This window comes from Caloenas nicobarica, chromosome 3 (assembly GCF_036013445.1).
Source record: "Caloenas nicobarica isolate bCalNic1 chromosome 3, bCalNic1.hap1, whole genome shotgun sequence".
Taxonomy (NCBI): Eukaryota; Metazoa; Chordata; class Aves; order Columbiformes; family Columbidae; genus Caloenas; species Caloenas nicobarica.
The window spans coordinates 3012297-3038962 of NC_088247.1; the positions used below are offsets into that span (position 1 = coordinate 3012297).

At 40.5% G+C, this 26666-nt stretch overlaps 1 protein-coding gene across 2 annotated transcripts in view; it reads left to right on the forward strand.

Moving 5' to 3' along the window:
• The window catches only part of MSRA (methionine sulfoxide reductase A), a 302120-nt gene that overhangs the window by 138237 nt on the left and 137217 nt on the right, over positions 1-26666 (forward strand). For both annotated transcript variants that reach the window (XM_065631686.1, XM_065631687.1), the window contains one exon: positions 6673-6792. In XM_065631686.1, coding sequence (XP_065487758.1) covers positions 6673-6792 — 120 coding nt within the window. The remainder of the gene's footprint in view (positions 1-6672; positions 6793-26666) is intronic.

Genomic DNA, 26666 nt, shown 5'->3' on the forward strand with positions numbered 1-26666 from the left:
GACAAAAAGACTCTTCTGGATGTCCTGATGGGCTGCTGGGGCAGCAAGGGAGAGAGAAGGCTTGTAAATAAAGCTGGCAGGAGCGAAAGTTTGCTGAGTAGTCAGGCAGAGGTCGGGTTGTGTACGCACCCGATGCCCAAAAGTAAAGGACAAAGGCATTAAAATAATGCTCCACAAATGAAAATACCATATATGCATACACGTCTTAGAGAAAATATTAAAATTAGCCAGTGTATAAAAACAATACACCTGCTGTGAGTTTCTTTAAATGGAAAGCTGAGATTCCCTGAAGCATCAGCCTCGTTGAGCAGCTATGGAGCCCAGAACTTAATAGACTTTAATTAGCACAGAATGGGTGCACCTTGTGAGGTTTTTGTTTGGATCAGGAATGCCCTTCTGATGCAAATTTACTGCTGGTGCCGATTTACATAATGGAATCATAAATAGGAATTTACATCAGGGAACCTGCATGGAAGCTGAATATTATTCAAAGATATGATAGGAACAGATGTTGGAGAAGGGGATCAGAACGAAGGCAAGTAAATGTTACCTTTGCAGGATCATGGAGTTTCTTGTAGGAGTGTAGAACGTGCCCTGAACGTTGCATAATAAACATATAGATGAAGCTCTTAGGGACATGGTTTATTACTAGATTTAGGTTATGGTTGGACTTGATGATCTTAAGGGTCTATTCCAACCAAAATGATTCTATAATTTTCAAACAAGTTTTCCAATCTGTTTTTTTGGTTCTGCGTGATGGCTACTGCTTGCAGTACACAAAAATAAAGAATATGACAAGGTACAGACATTATTAGGAGGATAGATGACTTTGTAATTAGTAATTTTGCCTAGGATTCATCTAGGTTGTGCTTCAGCATAGACTTCTACAGCTTAGCTGGTCAGACTAGTCTCTTCATAGTTGAGGATGAGAAATAGGCAATTATCAGACACAAATCACAATGTTTTGGGGGATTTGATTCAACTGCAGATTCCAAGACTTTCAGCTTTTTGTAGTGTCTGCGTATGGGGTATGGGCTTGTTTATTTTGCCCTAAAATATGCAAAAAATTACATCTGAGATGTTCGGGAACATTTTGCCTGGCCTCAAGATGCCTTTCAAGAAGGGCACTTGGCTCTCCTTAGTCCTGTGTCATGTCAGCCTTGTGTGGGTAGATGTCTTGGATACTTTAAAGCATCTCAAATGACCCTGAATTTTTCCATTTAGGTAACTAAATTAATCCTTGAATGTATAAGCTCCTGTTGCAGTCAATGGAGACCTAGTCAATATGGGTAACGTAATCTTTAAAGCTATTTATCTCACTAGAAAGTCAACACCTGGGCTTCGATTATTCTCTCTGAATATTTCAAAGCTATTAGAGATCAACAAAGGGACGCTTCTCTCTCTTATCAGAGTAACAATTTGCTTTCATTATTTTAGAAAAATCCTTCAGCTTCTGCTAACTACTTTTTACAAATCTGCAGATGATCTGGGTTGCCTATGGAAACACACGTTCCTTGACTGAGCGTAAGGCTGGGTACAAAAAGAGTTGTTCGGAAGATGTATATGTGTGTGGATATAGAAAGAGAAGAGTTTGAGAAAATGGATGTGGGTGCTAGAAAGGAATAGGGGTGCTAGCATTTATTCCCAAACTATTATTTATAGGGATGAATGAACCTTTAAAGATTGCCATTTGAACCTGTTGGTGTTTGAAGTTCAAAAGCAAAAAAATCTTTAAATGTCTTTTTAAATTCCAATTAAGTCAGTCAAAACCCATCACTGAAATAATAGTTTTTGTTTTACAAATTAGCAATTAAAAAGTGACAAATATCTTCAGTGCTTAAACACCCTTCTGCAATACCCATTATGTTCAAATAATACTTTTTTCTGGGAACATGAGTATGTTCCCTTGTATTTCCTTTTCTTTTTCGTTTCTGTTAGAAATGTGTCCGGAATTCTGTCTAACTCTAAAGCTGCGCTCACTTCATCAGTACTGGGGATTATGCAAATTATTGCATAAATAGTTTAAAATCACATTCCTGTTTTCTAGTTTCAAATTATGACTGGCTTATTTTGCTTTTATGTTTCTTTACCTACTATATTTTACTGGGTTTTTTTTCTTTTTCTTCTGTTATTTAATTATTTTAATTATATATTTCTTCCATTTTCTTACTGGAGTAACGCTAATTGGGGAAAGTATACTTTTTTGTACTACAAGAGCATGTGAAGTCTTGAACTGAGATTATTTCCCTATTTTGATAATCATTGTTCACATTAAACATGGCTTAAGGCAGCTGGTGCTCTGAAGAACATGCATTCCATGAGCTGATGTGTCTTAAGTCTGGAATATTACGTGGGGTTTTATTGTTAATATTTCTCTCCTTGTGATGGTTTCCCTGTAGAATGTGGCACCACTTTAGCAGCATAACAAACATCAACCGCTGAATGTATTAATGCTGCGGAAAGGAATTTAGTGTTGTGTTGTTGTAAATTACGTCCCTTTACTAGCAGGTTGTTTTATTGTGACAAAGATTTCAATTTGAGCTGTTCTCGTGGATGTGAGGATTTATTCTTTGCACAAGGTGTCAGAGAAACGACGGGAATAGTTCACCATAAGAATCAAATGTCTGTCTCGCAGAGCAAGGAGGGCAGAATGAATTTAGACATAAACTGGTTATGGAGAAGAAAAAGTGGAAGAAACCATGATGAGGATGTAGGTCACTAGGTCAAATCAACAGGTCAGAGAGCGATCCATGAGAGTATCCTAAATGATAATTATTGATCAAGGAGAGTCAGTGAACCCTACCTAGATGACGAGTAATTTCAGTTAGTTAGTGATTTATTGAGCATTAAAATAGGAAAAGAATGAGAATTTCTTCGTCGTATTTGAAGTTGGGCCTGTATGTGAACCCAGACTTGAATTTGGGTTTTGTCCTTAATTTTGGGTCACTCCTTTGCACTCACGAGTGGAATATGTTGTGTACAATTCCTTGGCATAGATGAAAAAGCTCATCCCCACCCCTCAGGATGCTTGTCCAACCAACATTACTTTGATAAATTTGCTAGAGGGTCCTTTCTGCAAGGGTCTTGGTGTCACCTGCTGCAAAACCAGCTGGGATTTTTGGCAGCTGGAGCTCAAACTTCCCTTGTAATACTGAGGATGCACAGCACTGAGTATTAGCGTTGGGCTAAGGTTTATTTTTGGCACTTCACGTACAGACACGGACTTAGGATCTAACAAACAACCCACAAAACAAATCAAAGGCACCTTGGGAAGCAGTCCAATATAGCCTAAGTTTGCCCACTTCTATCTGAATTCCGATTCCCTTTTCTGCTCTCTGCCTAAATCCAACCACCAGAAAACTACTGAAAGGTGCCCATTTTTTTCAAGATAGCATGTTTTAGTGGACACTGTTCTGGGAAGTAGAGAAGAACCCAATGATTTCTGAGACCACCAAGTTTCAACAGTCCTAAAAAACCAGGCAGAATAACTGGGCAGTGTTGTGTAGGTAAATATCTAAATTTAAGATAGATGAGATTTAAATGGATCCTGCCTCCATCCTCCTTTGGGCTTGCTTATCTAAATACCAAATTTTCTTTGGTTGACAGAATAAATTATGATTACCAGAAGGAACAATGTCTGTTAGAGCAGACTGGATGGCCATGGAAAACCTATGTTCCTAACTTTTCGCTATCTGGAAATGGAATGGAAATACCTTTTTTTTCAGTCTGTTGTAGATTTGATATACAACAGGCCTTTCACATAATTAAACAATTGTCCCAGTCATGGTTTTTAAAAATGATGTTTTCTGTGTTGACTTCAGCAAAATCAGATGCACTTATCAAATAGATTCTTCATCACAGTCTAATTCTGTAATGCCTCCAAACATCCTCGTGGAAAAAGCAGTATGAAGATGTAGTCAAGATTTACTTACATCTCAAAGGCTGGGCATGAGGAGTAAAGAACTGCAGACAGGAATGATGAAGATCAAGGGTTTTATTTTAACTGGAATTTGCCTTCCTACCCAAAACCACATATGTTTGTGTTTCCTTCTGAACTTTGTTACAGTGTAAAAAAGTCATGCATACCCTCCATGTTAAAGTATTGTTAATGAGTATTACCTGCATGCCTCGCATCACTCAAATGTACTGACTGCAAACAGAATTTTGTCAGGGGGCATATGGTATTTTTACAAGGAACTTGCAGATGTACCTGTGTTCACATGCACTTTTACGTGTATGTATGAGAAACATGGATAAAAATATACTTCTAAGCAATTATTTGGTTAGACTCAAAGGCTGGATCTAAACTAGGTGTTCCAAGGCTGTCCTCACAGTGAAGCAAGGAGAACTTCTCAGTGCACTGCTCTGGGCTCCCTCTCGTCGGTGACCCAGCTTGGGATGAGACATGGGCATGGACTGTGCCCTCATACATGCTCTGACTTAGAATCACAGAATCATGTTGGTTGGAAAAGACCCTCAAGGTCAACGACTCCAACCATTAACCCGCCACTGGCACTAACCCACGTCCCTGAGAACCTCATCTCCGTCTGTCCAACCCCTCCAGGGATGGTGACTCCAGCACTGCCCTGGGCAGCCTGTTCCAATGCCCCACAGCCCTTTGGGGAAGAAATTGTTCCCCAGATCCAACCTCAACCTCCCCTGGCGCAACTTGAGGCCGTTTCCTCTGCTCCTGGCGCTTGTTCCTGGGGAGCAGAGCCCGACCCCCCCTGGCTCCAAGCTCCTTTCAGGCAGCTCAGAGATCAGAAGGTCTCCCCTCAGCTCCTGTTCTCCAGCTGAACCCCCAGCTCCCTCAGCCGCTCCCATCACACTTGTGCTCCAGCCCCTTCCCCAGCTCCGTTCCCTTCTCTCAACTCGCTCCAGCACCTCAAGGCCTTTCTTGGTGTGAGGGGCCCAGAACTGACCGCGGGACTCAAGGTTTGGCCTCCCCAGTGCCAGTGCCAACTTGTGTGGGAAGGAAACCTGACTTTCAGGGATTGCTGGTGTTCTCTAGTTACACTCTTGATTTGGACAATGACAGGACCACATCTGACATTTGTGCTGTGCAACACAGACAGAGTGATGTGTAAAAACTCTCTCACCCTTTATCAATTGACTAGACCGAGAGGCATAATTACTGGAGAACTTCTTGGACTTACTTGACATAAAGTAGTGACTTCATGTACAGAAACACACTCTAATTTAAATTAGCATTACAGAGGTGATGTGTGAATGCCTGAAAAATTCCTCAAATAAGAATTCCTGATCTTCTTGCAAAACTGGGAGGGAATTTCAAGAGAGGTCCTACAGCAGTTTGGCACCAGCCTAATTTAGCTGAGGAACTCAAGTCTAATCGCCATAGCCATCTCTGTAGTCAAGGGAGAATGACTGTAATTTGATTAGCAATTTATATCTTCTGTGGCTGAGTTGTCCTCAGGAGATGCTGTTTCCGTGGTCTCCAAGAATGGGCTGGGCGCCTAATTTATGTATCTTGCTTGGACACCTGAATTAGAAGGAGAAATCTGGGTTATTACTTCTGTAATTTTGGCGCATTACAACTGCAAAGACAGAAGTTGGTCAACATAAGTTTCCTTAATTTGAAGCTAATCTCTGAGGTTTCATAGAAAGAATATGCGTTTGTGAGCCGTCGTGGTTGATAGAAGGGACCCCTTTGTTCTTCTAGCTGCACTTTCAAGGAACATTTCTGTAATTCTTTTAACCTGTCATATCTGCAGTGTTGTCAGTAGAAAACCCATCGTGGATCATGGATTTTTTAGTGTATTTAATATTTATCTTATTTTTACAACCATTTATTTCAAATTCTTTAGTAAAGGAAATAATAAAAGGAAATATGTTATTGCTGAAAGCCAAAATACATCACCCATAATCAGGGATAAGCAAAACAATACTAGAGTGTATATGACATGTTTCAGCTTTAAGGAGTCCTCCAAATTGTCGCTAGAGCCTTTTAACTATTTAAACCATCAGAGAATTTGAATGTAAGTCTTGTTTGTTCCTTCCCCTTGGCTTTCATACAATGTTCTTGATTCCTATTGCCAGGAGAGTTTTGCTAATTTACACCTGTTGACAGCCTGATGTCCTTTGATAATTTGCCACATGGGTGACTGACTACCAAAATTTTGTCTGAACATCAAGTATCGGCATGCAGAAATTTTTAAACTAAAGCATTTTCCCCCCTATACAGCATATAATGTAATCCATTATTACTGCCACCATTTAAGACTGCGTATGCCTCAAAGCAGAAGATTAATTAACTCTTTGCCATTAATACAAATTATTGTGTTTTGACAGCTTGCTAATCAACTAAAGCAAAAATGGTGCTGTACAAATAGTGCAATTGCCTTTTAAGTAACTTTTTTTTTTTTAATATGCATGAGAATTCTCCTTGTTTGGGCCTTTGAACCCTTATAGGATTTGTCCTCTGTGACATGTTAATATTCAGAAGCACAAATAAAGCTTGATTTGAGTTGCGCTCTGACGCAGAACGGATTTCTCAGTATATTTACTCCATCCATAATCTCGGGAAACATTTGACCATCATGTGCTGGCTATAGATGTCACTTCCACTATGACCTGTATCAATTAATGTCCAAATGACTGGTTGAGTATTGAGCGAATTTTGACATAACAATATGTACTTTATGTAATATTCAGGTATGGGCTGTTTCTGGGGAGCCGAGCGGAAGTTTTGGAGTCAGAAGGGAGTTTACTCCACTCAAGTGGGTTACGCGGGAGGATACACTCCAAATCCTACCTACAAAGAGGTCTGTTCAGGTAAGTCTTTCTCTTTGGTTTTTAAGGATTGTGAGCAGAATCCTGTCAGATTATGAGTGACGATGAAGAGTGACTGCAGCAACTGAAGAGATTTGGTATTTACTCAACCCTGCTATTGGCCTCATGTCCTAAACTGTAATGAAATCAATGGTGTGCCTGTCCCATTGTTAGCCCCTAATAATTGGTAAAGTAGTATACGTACAAAGATTCTGAGCAAAAAGAAAAAATAATTTCTTCAGGAAATGAATTCTGTTTCAAATTATGCAAATGTATTCCTTAGAAAAAGCGCAAGTTTTGATTTTACTTTTCTCTTTATCTGACTATGAACGCACACATTCTTTCTTTTTCTTTCCACATAACCAAGAGGTGGTATGGAGAAGTCTAAACTTCTCATTTTTGTTATTATTAATAATTTGTTAAATTTTTGTACAGTTCAATGCACAGCATCCTGTAATTTCCACACCAAACCCTCACATTTATTTTTCGCTGCACTCTTATACTAATCCTTTACAGTACTAATACCCCAGTACAGTTTCTTTCTGTTATCTAAAACATAGAACCACTGGCAGACAACTGACTGATGTTCCTGTTAAAGCAAATTCTTCCTTCCCTATACTCACTGTTGGAGAACAGCTTGGAGATTTTCTTTTGTTTTATTTTCTTGTTAACACTTTTTATGCCAAATGCTGGAGCTGATGTGCTGTTGTCACTGACAAACTGTCATAAAAGGCTTGGTAGAAAGAGTGTAAGAAGTTTAGTGGAACAAACAAATAATGGACACTTTAGTCACTGTGGAGAAGAGCTGCGAGGCACCTGCACCTGAAAAAGCAGAAACTTTCTGGAAATAGTAAAAAATGCGAAAAGAGATGTTTTAAGGTGGTATAAAATAGAATAGGCTATTGTAGTTGGAAGTGACCTAGAATGATCATCCTGACTAATTCAGGGCTGACGAAAAGTTAAAGCATGTTATTAAGAGCATTGTCCAAATACCTTGATTTTACAGGTAATACTGTACTGATTACAAATTGTCTTATAAATGCTAAAGAAAACATATAGATTGGGGAGAATTTCTTGGGGGAACATGTAACAGTAGGCATGGTCCTGCATTTGAAAATGTTTAATATATAGAAATTTAAAAATGTCTGGAATAAAAAATGGACACCATGCCTTTAGCATTAACTGATGCATAGATACCCAGAACTCCTGAAAAACATAGCAAAAAATGAGAAGCATCATTTCTGGAAGAATCCGCAATCGTTCTTATTTATCCGAATGATCCATTTCTTCCTAATACTTCGGCAGTCTCGTATTTTGGACTTCCATCATTTGCCTGCACTATGTGCAATTTTTTATAAGCATATGTGGTCCAAAACGTGTCTGGTAATTATTGCCCACTCTGTTTAATGGCCTGGATATTAAATAATTAGATTGTTTATATAAATAAAGATGTGTAGCACAACTTCACTCATGGTTCTAGTACACCAAGAGTATTTGTGATGGACTGTTGTTTCCCCAAAGATACCAAGTGCTGGCTGTTGGCCAAGGGGAGATGTGAACACAGGACAAAATTATGTAGCCAGGGAAGGAGAAAAAAGGTAACAGCTCTTTCAATTCTGTTCAGTATATACTGGTTTTATATAATATTTCAGAATAACTCCACGGTATTGTGAGCTTTGCGTTTGATTGAGATACTTTGAAAGCTTTTTGTAGCTACTTTATTTCTGTGTTGTATTTTATCAATAATGAACGAAAAGAAAAATGGTCATTAAATAGTAAGAATCCTGGCATAAAGAAATGGGAAAAATCTTTAAAGTTTATTTTCTGATAGCTTTTCTAGTTGGATTTGTAGTGCAAAAACATAGCTGAGGTTATTTTTCTGGTGCTTGTTTTTATACACATATGCATTATAGATGCTTATATGCCTCCAGATGCTGGACACTGAAGGATTTTTTTTCTCAGAGATATCCAGAAGCATAAACACGTGTTTCATAGTCTTGTCTGTGCAAAGATAAATGGGACGTGTATGTAGTACACGTTTCTGTTCCCAGTTGTGCAGCTGAACTGAGTCAGAGAATTTACTGATTTCTCCATGATATTTTTTTTCCTACTTAGCTTCCTCTACCCCTATTTTATTCTGAATTTTTTTTTGCAGGTTTTTTTTTTTTTTTGTCTTTGAACTCACTTAACATACTTTTTGTAAGCTCTTTAAAGAGAGCTCAGCTATTGCCATCTGACTGCTTCTAGTTGCCATAGTTTTCACTGGCAAGAACAATTCTTACGAAATAGTCGACTTCAGTTATGCACTGTGTGATTGCCACTTTCTTATTCATCTTTTCTGGCAAGATGACGTCTATGGTAAAAACAGTCATGTCCTGTAAATCCAGCCCTAGAAAGGCCATCAGAGACATCGAAATAGTCTCCACTTGGCAACACTTTGGGCTTTGCTTTCAGCCCATGCAGTCCTGAGAATCTTTGCAGGAAAGTTATTCGAGTCCAGCACCTTTCTGGCACTCTATTCTGAACAAAATAAGCAACAATTCTTTGGATGAAGCATTTAACACGTCTTCTAAAGGACATGGTTAGCTACATCTCAGGCAATATGGAGTCCATTTATTCTTTTCCCCATGCTAAGGTCACTCAAAACATATTAACCAATGATGGGGTTTTTTGATTCAGTTGCCTAAATGTAGGATTTCATGGCATTCGAGACGTCTGAGACTATAGCCACGCTATAGTCATGTCTGACAGTTTTTTGTGGATGACCCAGCTGCCCTTAGACATCACAAAAGTAACTGGAGGCCTATATGTGAAGAGCTAATTCAGATCTAAAGTATCTATACATACATTCACAATCCATACTTCTATTGGAGATAAAGATGTGGGCCATGCAGTGTTGATTTATGTACCTATGCTCTGCCTACATGTTGTGGAGGCAGGTTAGTGTGTGCCTGCTGAGGCATAAGATTTTCCGGTCTCTTGTTCTTGGATATTCATGGAGGCAAGAACTGTTCTTGATCATGTGTCTATCATCTGATCCATGCATGTTCTATATCATAGAATCATAGAATGGTTTGGGTTAGAAGGACCCTTTAGAGATCTTCTAGTTCCAACCCTCCCTGCTGTGAGCAACGTTGTCTTTCACTAGATCAAGTTGCTCAAAGCCCTGTTCAACCTGACCTTGAACACATACTATGACAGGACATCCACAACTACTCTGGGCAGCTTGTTCCAGTTTCCTACCACCCCATTTTAAAAAGTTTCTTGCTTATATCTAATCTAAATCATAGAATCACAGAATCATAGAATTATAGAATTGTAGAATCATTTCAGTTGGAAGACCCCCTCAGGATCATCAAGTCCAACCATTACCCCAACCCTGGCACTGCCCCATGTCCCTGAGAACCTCATCTCAGCATCTGTTCAACCCCTCCAGGGATGGTGACTCCAGCACTGCCCTGGGCAGCCTGTTCCAATGCCCCACAGCCCTTTGGGGAAGAAATTGTTCCCCAGATCCAACCTCAACCTCCCCTGGCGCAACTTGAGGCCGTTTCCTCTGGTCCTGGCGCTTGTTCCTGGGGAGCAGAGCCCGACCCCCCCTGGCTCCAAGCTCCTTTCAGGCAGGTCAGAGATCAGAAGGTCTCCCCTCAGCTCCTGTTCTCCAGCTGAACCCCCAGCTCCCTCAGCCGCTCCCATCACCCTTGTGCTCCAGCCCCTTCCCCAGCTCCGTTCCCTTCTCTCAACTCGCTCCAGCACCTCAAGGCCTTTCTTCTTGTGAGGGGTCCAAAACTGAACACAGGATTTGAGGTGGGCCTCTTTCACAGAATCATACAATGGTTTGGGTTGGAAGGGACATTAAAGATCATCTAGTCCAAGTCCCTGCCATGGGCAGGGACACCTTCACCCAGACCATGTTGCTCAAAGCCCGTCCAGCCTGGTCTTGAACACTTCCAGGGATGGGGCATCCACAGCTTCCCTGGGCAGCCTGTCCCAGTGCCTCACCACCCTCATGGGGAAGAATTTCTTTCTTGTATGTAATCTAAATCTCCCTTCTTTCAGTTTAAAGCCATGACGCCTTGTCCTATCACTACATGCCCTTGTAAAAAGTCCCTCTCCAGCTTTCTTGTAGGTCCCCTTTAGGTACTGAAAGGTTCCTCTTACAGCACCCAGGTCATGGCTGAACTGTTAGGGCACTGTGTTGGTGCCCCATGAAAACTTAAGCCAAACCTCCAACCTCAGAAGCCTTGAAGAGCAGCATGGTTCACCTCTCCCTTGGAGAGGCAGGACAGTCATGACTCTGCTTGAAGAGTTCAGCTCAGTGTTACCCTGCTCAGATGTGGGACAGGTCATTTGAAGATTTTCCTGTCAGTTGATAGGGTATTGCCTTGCGTAATTGACATTTAAGAGATAATTGAGTTACTTTGAAGCTTACGAATATAGCGCTAGAAAATTATTTTTACATTTTATGGTGACAGCCATACCAATAAAAATCTGAAAAAGCATCCTGGAGTGCGTGAAGGATTTTGAGCTATTTTCAGTGCGTTAGCCTAGTGCATAAATACACCAATTTTGGCCAGCAGTAGACAACCCAGGATGTTCATTCAGTATGAAACAGCTTTTCATATTTTGCTTACAGATGTTCAGAACAATTCCGTTTATCTGTATATTCATAAGCTTTTTGAAATCTGCATAGCTCAAGTGGCACTGAAATCAGAAGCTAAAAACACCGCCGTTGTTATTCATAAACTGGTTATGTACAATTACCATATGAAATATGCAGCTAACGATGATTTTCTTAAAAACAGTGCAGTTTATAGACTTATGGTTCAAGCTGGTAACATCCAAGCAGGTCATTTTATTTTGTTTTGGGTTTTTTTCTTTGTTTATCTTCAGTGACTGTAGTGTAAGAAAAATAGTTGAATGTGCCTATTTATTACCCAATATTAGCTAGAAAGCTTAGTGAACATAACAGTGTATTTAGTTAGTTAAATAATCTAGTCAACTCTCAGTAACTTTCTGAAGCATTTTCTCTTGTAGACAAGTCACATTGTTCTATAATTAACAATGCAATATAACAGTATCCTACATGAACTTAGTTTCTGCATTGAATTACATAAAATACTTGATTGTGAAGTTGTTTCTCATTTCTTATGCAGCAAAAACACGCTTTTCTGAGGGCTGGTCTTGCCTCTTGCATACCAATTATTCTTTTGATTCTTCTACATAGAAGTTCCAGTTCTCCTTAAAATGTCTGGGCTTCCAAGTGTCATCTGGAAGACTTCGAAATAGCTGATGGAAGAGGGTAGAGAAAGGCAAAATTCATTTATTTCTCTGTTACCTCCTTTCCCTTTGGTTAGTGAATGATTTACAAAGTTAATTCCATCTCTACTTCATGTTAGTTATACTTTAAAAAGAGGCCAAGACAACCAGTAAAGTCCACAGCAGGTTGATGGTTTGGATGCTTTTGCTTTAAGAATGGAGGGTTTGACTCCATGATGTGGGGTTTATTTGACATACTTATGCATAAACAGCATGATCATTGAAGCCAACAACAGAAAATCTGACTAGCATTTTTATGAGTTTTTTATAGCAATACAGCGAAAATGTCATATGGGAAAATATTTCCTTCGAAGGTTTCCCATTCTTCAAAGAATACAGATGAATGTCCTATGACAAACTATCAGTGTATTGAGACTGTGTCTTATATTACTTGAAAAGCACTTCATTTAGACATCACAACACTATTCCAAACTGGGTCTGACTCTCCAAACTGTTTAAATGTATAATTAAAATACAAATATTCCCTTAACTTTCTGTAGTTTATAAAGGGATCTGAAGGTTTTTGTGAACAGAAACTAAGTCCTCAAGATTAAAGTTTCCAAGCAGTAATGAGAATGGCTCAGAACATTTTCTTTTATTATTAAATTGCTGTCAAGAGAATAGATTCCTGTTGTGCCTTTGTCTGTTCATTTTTTTTCCTTATAAGAACAGGATATAGGAATTTTAATGACTTACAGATTCTGTTAAGACTATCAGAGTTCACTGTGCCCTTGATCTGTACAACGTGCTTTGATACAATTGCCCAATTGCTCCACCTCTCCCTTTTTTTTTTGCCTAGTTCACCTGTAAGAAAGGAAGGCAAGGTCATGCAGTCAAAGTATAAAATACTATATTGATCAAAGTTAACGTCATGTACTGTGGATATTAGTGTTTTGTGTATTTTTTGTAGCAGTTGAAGAACAAGATATTGTAGAAAATACAGAATTCCTGTTACCTAGGCCACAGAATACATTGTGTTTCTGTAGTTATGAGACTAACTAAACCTTGGTATAACCCTATAAACTATACTTTGTCCTCGATGCAATTGCTAAGTCATGAAGTAAAATGAATGTACCAATTTCACTTCAAAAAAATCATTTGGAAAGGTGATAGCAGATGCTGCTGCAACGTTAGAACCTTGGCGACAAGAAATACAACAGATGCATTGAATTTCAGTTACGTGCTATATTGCAGTTCTACCTAGAAAATTGTCTATGTTGACATGACCGACAGGTTCTTTTTTGACAGAAGAGCTTCTTGTTGGTCAAGAAAACTTCATCGTACTTAGTGTGTCAGGATACAGAGAAGTATTCTATAGATCTATGATTTAAAAATAAAAGACACAATAAATATTGCCCGAAAACCAAAAAGCTCCCTGTCCACAAGGGATGGTGGCTGCTCTGCTTAGGGAGTTTGCTACATCTTTAATCAAGGTTAAGTTTATGTTTCCATTTCAGAACTTGACTTTTCAGTGTTAATATCTTGGCTGATTCAGGCTTGAAGAAATTAAACTGATATTTATTATTTAGATACCTGATTGTGCCTTGTGGCAAATTTAAAATCCTAATAGCCTCACTACTACTCTCTTTTATCTGTTTATCTCGGCATTGCCTGTAATCACAGGCTTAGGTAGGAGTAGCACTATAAATACTAAATATATTATTTATTATTAACAACTTTATTTGAATTGTATTCCACTGAGACGTGTTGTTTCTGTCTTTCCCATCTCCTGGTTTTATTAAAGATATATATAAGATGAAAATGTGATAGCCCCAGAGGTTGAAAGAGCCATTACAGAAAAAGTCAAAGACAAAATCTTCTGACCTGGAGCCTACACTAAGTTCCCAAGGGACCTTTGTTTTCAGAAGAGGCTCTGTGATGTGATGTTCACCATGTCCCTGTGTCTGAAAACAGAAGAAGATGCAGCAGGAAGCTGCTCCTCATTGTAGGCGTAAGAATGTAGTGTAGTTGTGAAAAAGATGATGTTACCAAAGGGCTCACTTGCTATTATGGCTAGTGGGGTTTTCTTGCATTTTTGCTTTTACTGTGGAGACACTTGAAAAGAAAAAAAAAAACAAAACCAAACCAAAAACCAGCAACAAACAAACAAACAAAAAGCCCCAAACCAACCCAACAAGACCAGCCTCCTCAGTCTACCAAAACGTCCTCCCAGAAGTAGTGATTACTACAGCTGGTAACTCCATTGAGTTACCTGTGGCTGTTTGTGTCCATGAGAACCATTCTTGATACGTAATATGCGAAATATTGTGAGCAAACTGAGACTACAAGTCAGAAGAAAGAGGAAAAAACAACAAGCAAAATAATGTCATGAGGGGTAGAGATCATAGATGGAAGAAATCAGGGAGAAGCTGTAGTTATTGGGAGCATCACTCTGGAAGTAAAGCAGATGGTAGAACATGTTTGTATTGTCCCTGCGTTTCTTGTTTATTATGAGGTGTTTGCGTTATTTTGCTGCTCCTACCACTTATTTTCTCAGGTGAAATCTTCATTCCTTTTGCGGCACGTGGCTGAAATGCTGTGGGGGAAATATGGATATTTCTGAGAAAATATTTTTCCTGAAATTTGGAGAATTTTGAAATTACTCTGTGTAAACGTAACCCACTTTGACTTACTCCTTTTATAGAACATGTTCCTATTCTGGAATATACACGTTTGTAAATTGAATGGTGTCTCACCAAGATGTCCAAATGTGCAAACCATTCTATGATTCTACGAAGATGATTAAGATTTAGAATAATTCTAGAAGTGACCTGCACAGTTTCTTTTTCTTGGATGAATGATGAAAATATCTAATTACAAGAGTTTAACTTTCTTCTTTTTGCTCAGCCATGCCCAATAAGGCTATTGTATCTCAGTTTATAATAAGCAAAATTATGAAAGTCAAGTTCTGCTCTGTCTTCCGTTTGCAGACTCACACACACCCATATGAGTTTCTCTGGGTGAGAAGAATTTGGTCCATGACTAAGACAAGAATTTGGTTCAGTGACAAGAGATGCAGAGTCTTTGGGTCTGTAGGAACAGTTTCTGCATTTGATATGAAGTAGAAACAAGGTAAAAGACACTTTGAGAGGGATTTTGAGAAGTCCAGAGCTCAAGGGAGTTCACGCATTTGCTCACAAAAATTAAGAAAGATCATACAAATCCCCTTGGGAGTGTGACACATAGTAGCAGACAACTGCACTATGTTACTGATTTAGAGGCTTACAGAGAGAAGAGAGTCACTAAGGAAAAAGCTTTTTTTTCCACTTAGTTGGATATCCTGAAAAGACCAAATAGAAATAATGCTTGGGTCAATTCAATTCTTTTTTTTTTTTTCCTGGTTAGTTTTGGCTAATAGAAAAAAACCAAAGAAGTCAAGAAATTGGAATCAAGTAGAACACTGATTTTGTTTTAAGTAGTTTCTAATTTTTTAGGAAGTATTAAGGTAATGGAACCATATTTTAGAACAGCACTTTGGCTTGAACTTAAAGAAAAATTGAATTATTTTTTTATAAAAAGAACAACCCTCCACTTTTCACAATTCCACGGTGACATCCATTAAGTGAAATCATCAACAAAGTTGCAAAATTTTTTGGTCAGCCTCAGAATGCATTTTTTGGGAAAAGGCTCATAAAGTATCAAGAGATTATAGCTGTTCACAGCAAGAAATATTTTCTAAGAGAGGTCAAGCAGTCTGAGGAGTCCTAACTTATATTAGTAAAGCCAAGAAATGAAGGGAAATCATTTTTCAGTTTAACTGCTGGTGATTTGCTGTGGGCTGGGACTTGAGTACATCCATTGTAGGCCTATTCTTTTTAAAAGAGACAAAAAAATTGTAAGATGCTTTCATGTGCTAAAAATGCAGCGATTGTAAAGCTGGGATAGGCTGTAAATTATGATCAGGTCACAAGAGCAGGTGTAAGATGCCATCTACAAATTTCTGCATGAAGTATCAGTGACTTTAAATTGAGAGAGGGTGGATTTAGATCAAATATAAGGATGAAATTCTTCCCCATGAGGGTGGTGAGGCACTGGGACAGGCTGCCCAGAGAAGCTGTGGATGCCCCATCCCTGGAAGTGTTCAAGACCAGGCTGGATGGGGCTTTGAGCAACCTGGTCTGGGTGAAGATGTCCCTGCTCATGGCAGAAGGTTGGACTAGATGATCTTTAATGTCCCTTCCAACCCAAACCATTCTATGATAGGCTCCATCACTTTATGTTTGCATGATGTCAGGTTGGATGCCTAAAGTAGAACTGCCTGTCCGTACTTAAAAGGAGACTTTAAGAAAGATGGGTAGGACTTCTGAGCACGGCCTGTTGTGGTAGGACAAGGGGTGATGGTTTTAAACTGGAAGAGGGGAGATTCAAGCCAAACATGAGGAAGAAATTGTTTCCACTGAGGGTGGTGAGAGCCTGTCCCAGGTTGGCCAGAGAGGTGGTGGCTGAACCATCCCTGGAGACATCCCAGGCCAGGCTGGACGGGGCTCTGAGCAACCTGAGCTGGTGCAGATGTCCCTGCTCATGGCAGGGGGGGCACTGGGGGAGCTTTGGAGATCCCTTCCCACCCAAACTATTCGATGATTCTATGATTCTAACTGTAATCACAGTAGTAAACTACAAAGCCTAAGCCACTGAAAGGACTATTATCCAATTTTTATTTGAATACTAAAAGTGATGGAAAATCTGCCATTTCCATCAGGAGAGACTTCCTCATAGTAATAGGGTGCAAAAGCCGTCATAACTGATCTCTAGAAGGACTCAGGCAGATCTGTTTGAGCCTGTAGCAGAGATCTCTACCACCGCAGCTTAAGGGATAATCCACAAGCCATGCAAGATGCTTCAGACAAAAGATAACTGAGGTCCAATTGATACACAGGCCTCTTCTGCTTTTTTTCATAGACTTCAAGATCCTTTACAAAAATTGTGTCTTCTTGTGTGGGACCTGTCTGCTCCTACAGTTTGGGCAGGAGGGAGGGTGGACGACTCGTTTCTTGACCCTGGGATCTTAGATTTGTTTAATGAATTATGTTAACCATTGCTTGACTAACTGAGTCACTTAAAGGTTTATTTCAGTCTTCACTCAGGAACCCAATTCCCTTTTTATTTAAGCTGTCTTTCTGTAAATTCCTGGAATATACAATATCAAAAAAGGGAAAAAATAAAGGGAAAGTATTTGACTACTTGAAATGTAACTGCTGTGTTGTGTCAAACCAAGGATGCATTTAATCTAACAATCTACTTCATCAAAAGTTAGCATGAGTTCCGTCCTCATATACCTCACAGCTTCCAGATATTAGTGATTTAGTGTTTAAAAATCACTGATGACCTTTTCTGTATTAATTTGTTTATCCATTTCTTCAATATGATTTTATTTCTGGCATTCACAGATATGAGAGGAAATTGTGGCTTCATTAACTCTGGTGCTTAACCTGTGCAGGAAGTTTCAAAGTAAACTTGTTATAGTTAAACGATATTTTGCTAAAGGTTATTTCATGGCAGCTAGGTATCAATATGTCTGGGAATGAAGTATTTATTGTGAGGAGTAAGTAAAAAGAGCTTAATTCGCTTTACTGACACTCTGCCTTATTAATGAGTATTCCATAGCAACCTGCTGTAGCGACCTCTGTACCATCAGTAGAGCTCAAAGCAACAGGTAAACGGGAAAATGGAGAAAAAACACGATAAGGTGGAAAAAACAAACTGAAGAGCCATCATAGAAGATCTGAAAATATCAGATTTTTTTTTTTTTAATTCTGAATGTTTACTGCTTTGAAACACTTCTGTAATACACCTTCGGAGGCTTTCACTTTGGCACCAGGAAAAGATTTTTCTTCATGGCTGCACATCATATGGCATCAGCCTCCATGATGAGCTTCTCGCAGGATGCTGCTAGCAGGAGGTGGTTTTTTTACTCCATAGTTATAATAGTTGCTGTCGTTCAACTACACTGGATTCGGATTGTATGTGAACTGTGGCCACCAAAAGCACTAAGAGCACACCTCATTTCCACATCAAGGAGATCTCTTCAGCCTGTCGGTGTGGACTAAGTGGCCAGTCTAAAGTATCAGGCCGTAAAATTGCACTTCAAAAGGAGGAGAAGCTGCCTGCCTCAGGTAGAGTCCACTTGGAGATGCAGACACTTTTTAAAAAATCAGCAGGGTAAAGTTCTCCTGAAAGGTGCCTCCTCTTTGGCTTCTGAAGAAGCTTCATTGTTATGAACACTAGTGACATCCCCAGAAGAGCTGTCTCGGGTACACACAGGTTACGTCTATGTCAGTAAACTGAACAGGGCACAGATTTGGGCATGGGTACGTTCATCAGTCGCACTGCTGGATTGCTTGGTAGTCCCTGACATGGTCACAGTCAGGCCAGCAGCTTGCCCTGGACAATTCCCAGCCCCAGCTGAAGCTTTATATGGTACAATTACTCAAACCAAATTAGCAGTATGGTTGCACAAACCCTCTTTAGTTGAGTCTCGAGGTGAGTTCTGTTGTGCACTTGGCCATAGAGTCAGGGAGTCATCCTAGGTCTGTTGTATTTACTAACAAATATTTCACACTGAGAAACTCAAGTGGACTTGTCTTGCACCTGGGGAGGAACAACCCCAGGCACCAGTGCAGGTTGGGGCTGAGCTGCTGGAAAGCAGCTCTGCAGAGAAGGACCTGGGAGTTCTGGGGGACAACAGGGTGACCATGAGCCAACAATGTGCCCTGTGGCCAAGAGGCCAATGGGACCTGGGGTGCATGAGGAAGAGTGTGAGCAGCAGGGGGAGGGAGGTTGTTCCTCCCGCTCTGCTCTGCCCTGGGGAGGCCCCATCTGCAGTTGTGTGTCCAGTTCTGGGCTCCCCAGTTGAAGAAGGACAAGGAATTACTGGAGGGAGTCCAGCGGAGGGACACAAAGATGCTGAGGGGTCTGGAGCATCTCTCTGATGAGGAGACACTGAGAGAGCTGGGGCTGTTGAGCTGGAGAAGAGAAGCTGAGAGGGATCTGATCAATGGGCTCAATATCTCAGGGTGGGTGTCAGAGGATGGAGCAGACTCTGTTCAGTGGTGCCCAACACCAGGGTGAGGGGCAACGGGCACAGACTGAAACACAGGAGGGTCCATGTGAACATGAGGAGAAACTTCTTTGCTGGGAGGTGCCAGAGCCTGGCCCAGGCTGCCCAGAGCGGCTGTGGAGTCTCCTTCTCTGCAGACATTCAAACCCGCCTGGACCGACCTGTGTGATCTGCTCTGGTGACCCTGCGTGAGCAGGGGGGTTGGACTGGATGATCTCCAGAGGTCCCTTCAACCCCAGCCAGCCTGGGGGTCTGTGACTGCCCTACTCTTTGTTTTCAATCTTTTTTGAGGTTTATTGTTTATACTGACATTCACAACCAGCTCTTTAAACCTGTGGATCCTCAGAGTTCTCAAGAAGGAATTGCCAGCTTTGCCTCCTTGACTCTGCATGTGGTGCCTGGAGACACTTCTGTACCTATTACTGAGCTCAAAAATATGTCGTGGCAGTACTTGGATACACATGTGCCAACACACAGATCAAGTCTACCTGGAAAAAAAACCAACCCTGACACATGGCTAACCTTATTTTTTGTCTACTAGTTCCCCACTTGGTTTTATCCAGTGTTCATTCAGTGAAGTGATTCAATTAGAAACTATTTTTGTTTTATTTCCGAGGAGTGAAAAATGTTAATTTTAGCTGAAATGTCTTCAAGTGATTCTGTTCTAATGTCACATTTCCATAAATTCTATACAGTTTTCTTTCTGCTAAAATAGTACAGCAGTAGAACAAAAATACTAAAAAAAAGTGTCATTAATGTTTTGAATGCTGGACTTGACATGGACTGTGACTTTGCTGGGTAAAGCACAGAAAAAAATAACATCCTTTTGTCCCTAAGCATACCGTATAAGGCTAAGAGAAGAGACAACAGATTGCTGCAGACACTTGGAGAAATCAAAAGAAACTGTAAGAGAATTTTAATTAATATGTTAAGCCATCATGTCAGCATACTAGTACATACATGCCACTGCCTGTTGAAAGTAAGTGAACAGAAAGTGGTTTCACCTATACTGACCTTGGGGTCCTGGGCTGTTGTTGGGTTTGAAACTGGAGCGTAGAATCATTGAATCATAGAATGTGCTGAGTTGGAAGGGACCCACCAGGATCATCGAGTCCAACTCCTGTCCCTGCACAGGACACCCCCACAGGTCACACCGTGTGTCTGAGGACGTTGTCCAGTCTCTGCTTGAACACTGTCAGGTTGGGGCCGGGACACCTCCCTGGGGAGCCTGTTCCACCCTCTGGGTGAAGAACCTTTTCCTCATGTCCAACCTGACCCTCCCCTGGCACATCTTCCTGCCATTCCCTCGGGTTCTGTTGTTGGTCACCAGATGATGCGTGCTGTGACAGTTCTCAGGAATCTCATCAGCCATGAAAAACAGGGCCGTGCTCCTGTTACCTGGTACGACAGTATTTCTTACCATGTGTTGTAGCACCTCTGGGAGGGGGAGGAGAAGACGGCTTTTGTCACCAAAAGCATGAGGTCAACTCACTGAGCCTGTGTGGTGTCTCACTGGAGGGGTGTCTTTGACTGTCGTTAGGCAGCAGAATTTCCATCTAAAGAAGTCACAGGAGCAAGTATGACCTTCATAGATGATACTTCATGGGTGATACTGAGTGATAATGGACAATGAAGCTGGGGAAGGGGCTGGAGCACAAGTGTGATGGGAGCGGCTGAGGGAGCTGGGGGTTCAGCTGCAGAACAGGAGCTGAGGGGAGACCTTCTGATCTCTGAGCTGCCTGAAAGGAGCTTGGAGCCAGGGGGGGTCGGGCTCTGCTCCCCAGGAACAAGCGCCAGGAGCAGAGGAAACAGCCTCAAGTTGCGCCAGGGGAGGTTGAGGTTGGATCTTGGGAACAATTTCTTCCCCAAAGGGCTGTGGGGCATTGGAACAGGCTGCCCAGGGCAGTGCTGGAGTCACCATCCCTGGAGGGCTTGGACAGACAAATAGATTTGCTTCTTAGAGACATGGTTTAGTGCTAGATTTAGTTTATGGTTAGACTCGATGATCTCGATAATCTTCCAAACAAAATGATTCTGTGATTGTACTCAACCTATTTGTGTTAAAGGGCTGGTGATCTGTGCCTGTGTTCACTTTAGAAACACCTAGGGGGCAACTGGAATGAGACGGCAGAAATCTTTCAGCATAAGTGGGAGGCTGCTGGGAGTTATTTGCATTGGGCAAGTTATGGGACTTTCCGGGGAGTTTTTTTGGGGGAAAAAAGCTTCATGGCCCTTGGGCATTGTTGAGCTCTTCATGGCCCTGTCAAGACATGTCTACCTCCCCTGTTGTGCCTCCTTTCAGGTTCAGTCCTCCTAGAAGTGGAGGAAATGGAGATCCTTTCAAGCACTTACAGATATTCATGCATCAAATTGCTTCAGGGAGCTGTAGCAATTGCTTTATCTTGCTTCTCTGCAAGCAGAGGAACCGTTCTGTTCAGCTCAGGAGCCAAACAGCAGAAATATGCACTGAGGCTAAAACATGCATTAGAGCTGGCAGCCTTGGCTAAGATGCAACTTCTTAATTATAAGGGTTGGAAGAGTTTCCAAAACGAGGTAAAAATTTGCCAGCACTGGAAAGCTTTAAATTAGAATTTGTTTATGCTTCTCAAATATGTTCAGCTTAGCCATGAGTTTTTCACCTTACTGAATACGTTCCTTCTCAAAAGGAGACTCTCGTTTAAAGGGGGCTCTCCAGCCTGTATTATTAAGAAGATCGTAATTTATTCTGGTCATAACTTTCCTTTATTCCAACCATAACTTTCCTTTATTCCTCCTGGGAAGGTGACAGGTATTATGTACTAAACTGAAAGTTTGCATTATCATCAACTAACATGATTACACATTGTTTATTTTTTTTTTCATTTTTTTTCTGTTATAATTACGGTGGTTTAGATTTCTTGGAAAAGATACAGGGTTTAATCATGTCATTCTGTGTGCTGAATGCTGTGAAGATTCTTTGTTCCAACTCAAGTACAACACCATTATAATACTCTTACATCTGTGAAGGAAGTAACACATTGAGCCAAATTGATCTTAGGCATAATTCTGCTGATGTCAATGGTGTTACATCAGGAAGAAATTTGTCTCAGTCAGTAAATAAGTGGATAAGATAAAAGAGAAAAGTGTCTACCAAGTAGCAAACAGGTCTTGGAAAAATTAGTTCTTTTCGTCAATTAGGCCCTGCTTGTGCAATGTTTTGAAGCTACAAAGCACTGCAAGAGTGCTAAATATTGTTATTATTATTATTACTAGCGTTTTCTGCATGGATCGTGTATGGCGGGGAAAATGGCCAGGATTGTATTTCATTCTTCTCCTTTCAGTTTTTGGCAGCGCACTTTTCTTCAGCAGAACTGACCCTGAATCAGTGGTAGGTACAGATGGGACCATTATTTTTCAGCGCTTCATTTATTTTGGTTTAACAAATGGCTTCGTTTTAGTTCTTGCCTCATTCCTCTCTGTTCAGGGACAGTTTAGCCCTTCTGCAGGTGTTCAAAGATGTTCAAAGACAGAAGCAACGTCTAATGAGTTCTCCACTTACAACGCCGTCTTCCAGCCTTCCTTTGTGATCCATTCAGAAGTCATTAAGTGAAGCTAAAATTAAGTTAAAAAATAGAGACTGGGATCTAGTGTCCTTAGTCTGTGAGCTGAACGCAGGCACCAGCTTGAAAGCGCAAAGAAGGAAGGATCCAAATGTCATGAATTAAGTAGGTCAGATTTGGGATGGGGAGGGGACTTATTCTTTCTTCTGCTTCTAAACATGCTGCAACGTGTCATCCAAAATGGAAACGTGGTGGGTACAGAAGCAAACAACATGAGATTCTTGCACAGGACAATGCAGAGGTCCCAGATTTGGCTTCCCACAGTGTATCTGGCATGAAACTGTTATGAAGTGAGCTAAAAATAGGTTATCCATGAGAATAGGTTCTAGGACCTTGCCCTTCTTTCTCTCCTTCTCCTCCCTGCCTCAGATTGCCCTAATCAGCAGAAGAAAAGAAGCTTCTCGTCCAGCTTTATGGCATCCAAAGAAGAAAATGAAGCTGGGGAAGGGGCTGGAGCACAAGTGTGATGGGAGCGGCTGAGGGAGCTGGGGGTTCAGCTGGAGAACAGGAGCTGAGGGGAGACCTTCTGATCTCTGACCTGCCTGAAAGGAGCTTGGAGCCAGGGGGGGTCGGGCTCTGCTCCCCAGGAACAAGCGCCAGGAGCAGAGGAAACGGCCTCAAGTTGCGCCAGGGGAGGTTGAGGTTGGATGTGGGGAACAATTTCTTCCCCAAAGGGCTGTGGGGCATTGGAACAGGCTGCCCAGGGCAGTGGTGGAGTCACCATCCCTGGAGGGGTTGGCCAGACGGAGATGAGGTTCTCAGGGACATGGGGCAGTGATGGACTTGGCTGTGTGAGGTTAATGGTTTGACTTGATGATCTTGAAGGCCTTTTCCAACCAAAATGATTCTATGTTTCTATAATCTTGTATTTGTGGCTACCCAGTGGCCTTGCTTCATTAGGACAAGTACTGAATGTTCTTCCTGAGTGTATCCTCTAGGCCGGTAGTCAGATGCTCTCTAAAGATGTACGACTCTTATTTTGAGTCATTTGGGATCCAGGCATCGAATTTCCTGAGCAAGTGTTTGAACCAAGCGCTGTCACACCAAAGGTGTGCAGCATTTTGGTACCAGCTACCACTGTTTCACATCTAATTAACTAGGAAGAGCAAAATACTTTCCTATTTTTTCCTGGAGATTTGCATGCTCTATACCCCACCAAAGTCACTAAGGATTAGCACTATCTTTTATACAGCAGTGGGGATGTAAGGACCTTTCGATAATAAAAAGAATTATTTCTAAAGCTCACTTGAAGGATGACTTATTCAGGCACTTATGGAAAAATAAAATAATAAATTAAAAAGGGAAGAATATTGCAACAAAGCTGCATTTTGTTGCTACTGCTCTTGAAATAGGCAGTTTTGATCTTCTACTAAAGGTGCAGAAATAAATAGTGTCACAACAGATAGAGAAGGCAAATTCTGCAGACCGACTGAGTATAAAGCCAAGTGTCTTCCTGCATATTCATCTATTTATTGCCTTAGATTCTTTTCAAATTCCTTTATTTTCAATATGATAATACACTTTTCTCCATGCAGACTCATTGTTACCGTGAAATAGAATTTGTCTACACATGATATGTTCATATAACGTGTGAGGGCAGAATTCATCAAAACAATTGAGCTATGAGCAGGGGTATCACTTAGTTGCTTTTTATCTCCTTTATTCTCAACTTTCTGCATTTGAATTGTTAAGCAGGAGCTCTGCTGCAGTGCCAAAGAGTATCTTACAAAAGCTGTTGCCATAGTGTTATACTTAGATATGAATTCTTTTTATATCACTGACACAATAAGTGGTTATTTATTTGTACTTAGGCCTATTTAATGACTCTTAATTAGAAGAATGGCCCAGAGTTCGGCGAACAATTTGCCTATTAGAACTGCTGCTGCTGTTGTATTTGCTAAAGAGCAGATAAAACTTTTTTCAGATAACTTTTTTCAGGAAGCTATTAGAAAATACCTCCATCTTTTCTCACCTCTTCCAAGAATCACCAAACTCCCACTGTAGTTGTCATACCAGCAATACAACGTTTTGAAACCCCTCCTAGAAATGAAACTTCTCCCTGAATGCAGTAGGGAAGACCTTCCCATTTAATTACGCTCGTGCTGCAAATGGGTAGCAGAAGTTTCTGTCATGCAGCACCACTGTCGCAGTCGATCTGTGCTTTCTTCTTTTTATATATATATTTTATATATATATTTTTTTTCTTTTGTTGCTTTCCTTAGCAGCTGTTTTAATGCTGGACTTTAACGCAGAAAGAAGGAGGAGCATCTCAACTGAGCTGTTACCTTGAAACTCCAATGATTACCATCTATTCTTGGCACCAAGGCTGACTTGGATGACCTCCAGCTCTTTCTGCTTATTGTCCTCATTTGTAAAAAAGGGAATACTTTATCTCACCTTAGAAAGCGCTTTGAAATATACAGCTACATGGATTTTTCTGGTAGTGAGTGTTGGAGGAAAGCATAGGTAACAACAGGAAATCTAAAGTTTTCTTTCGTGTTCTGTAGTCATAGAGAAGTTGAACTGATATATTTAGATATTTATATATCTAAATTTTTTTATTAGCTGAAAAGGAACTATATATATGAACATTTTATGTTAAACATAATTTTTAAGCTCCATTTTTAACTTCTGACTCCTTTTTAGTCCTGTAGGATGCAGAAGTAGATACTGTAGTGTATCATATAAAATGTTCTTTGGGCACTTTATAGTTGTCCAAATTTTACAATATGTGATCAGACATACTATGTGCAATGTCTGCCCCCCAAACCTGCTCTGAATAGTTCATGAAAGTGTTATTTTTAATTGAAATAAGCTTTCAGACAGACATTTTTACAGCTCTGCAGAGTGTGCTGATGGCTTCATTCAGTACTTACGTATATTCTGCAAATGCACTAAGTTCATTGGTGTTTTCATTTTCATTTATAATGGAGTTATTGACAAAAAGATCTGCCCCTAAAACTTCTTTAAGTTTGACATAGTAAACATAATAAAAAAATAGTAGCAAAGGTAATATTCTTTTTCCAGTGGATGGACTATAACATATTGTCTCCTTCATTGAAGATCTTCTCTGAAGACTGGGTTTTAAAAAATCTTTCTCATGCAGAAATGTTCTAAAACCCCCTAATTCCCCATGAAGGCTTCTATTCCCCCAGAGGTACCTAAACCACTTTTTCTGTATCTCCTTAATTGAATGCAGCAGTATTTCAGTGCTACAGGCCAAGGTAAATCTTATTTCATTGTAAAACTGCTACCTTGACACAACCAAAATCATAGTACTAATAGTAATAGTAATAGTAATAACAACAACAACAATAATAATAACAATAATAACAATGTTAATAATAAACAAATCCTTGGGGAAAAAAGGAAAAAGAAAAGCACAACAACAAAACAAACACAAACCAAAAAACCTTGAAGCCAGAAATTGCTGCTTATGCAAGGATAGTGTTAGTGGTTGTGCCATTCCCTTTTAAATAATTCCTCTCTAATTGGTAACGCAATGTAATGGGTAAGTGAACATATTTCACAGCAGCAGCTGTTGGATGTTCAATGACTGGAAAATACAGTGATGGTGAAGTGTATGGAGTGCTCATCCCATCAGTACGAGTAAGTTAATCATATACAATTCACTGAACAGCAGAGTTGCATTTGCAGAGCAGTGGGCCGCCTTTTAATTGTCGTAGGGCTTTCTCGAGATCTTGCAGGATCTTTTGTCTCAGCTGTAGCAGTTTCGGTTGCATCCCTAAAACTGTCAGTCTTCCTTATTTTTGCAAGGGCCTAACAATTCCTCCTTCACAATGCAGCTTAAATTGGACCAGATGCTGCATCAATAGAACAGTCTGCCCATCTCAGAGGCATTAAGCCCAAAATTATTTAGAAAATTGAAGCCTTTAACATAC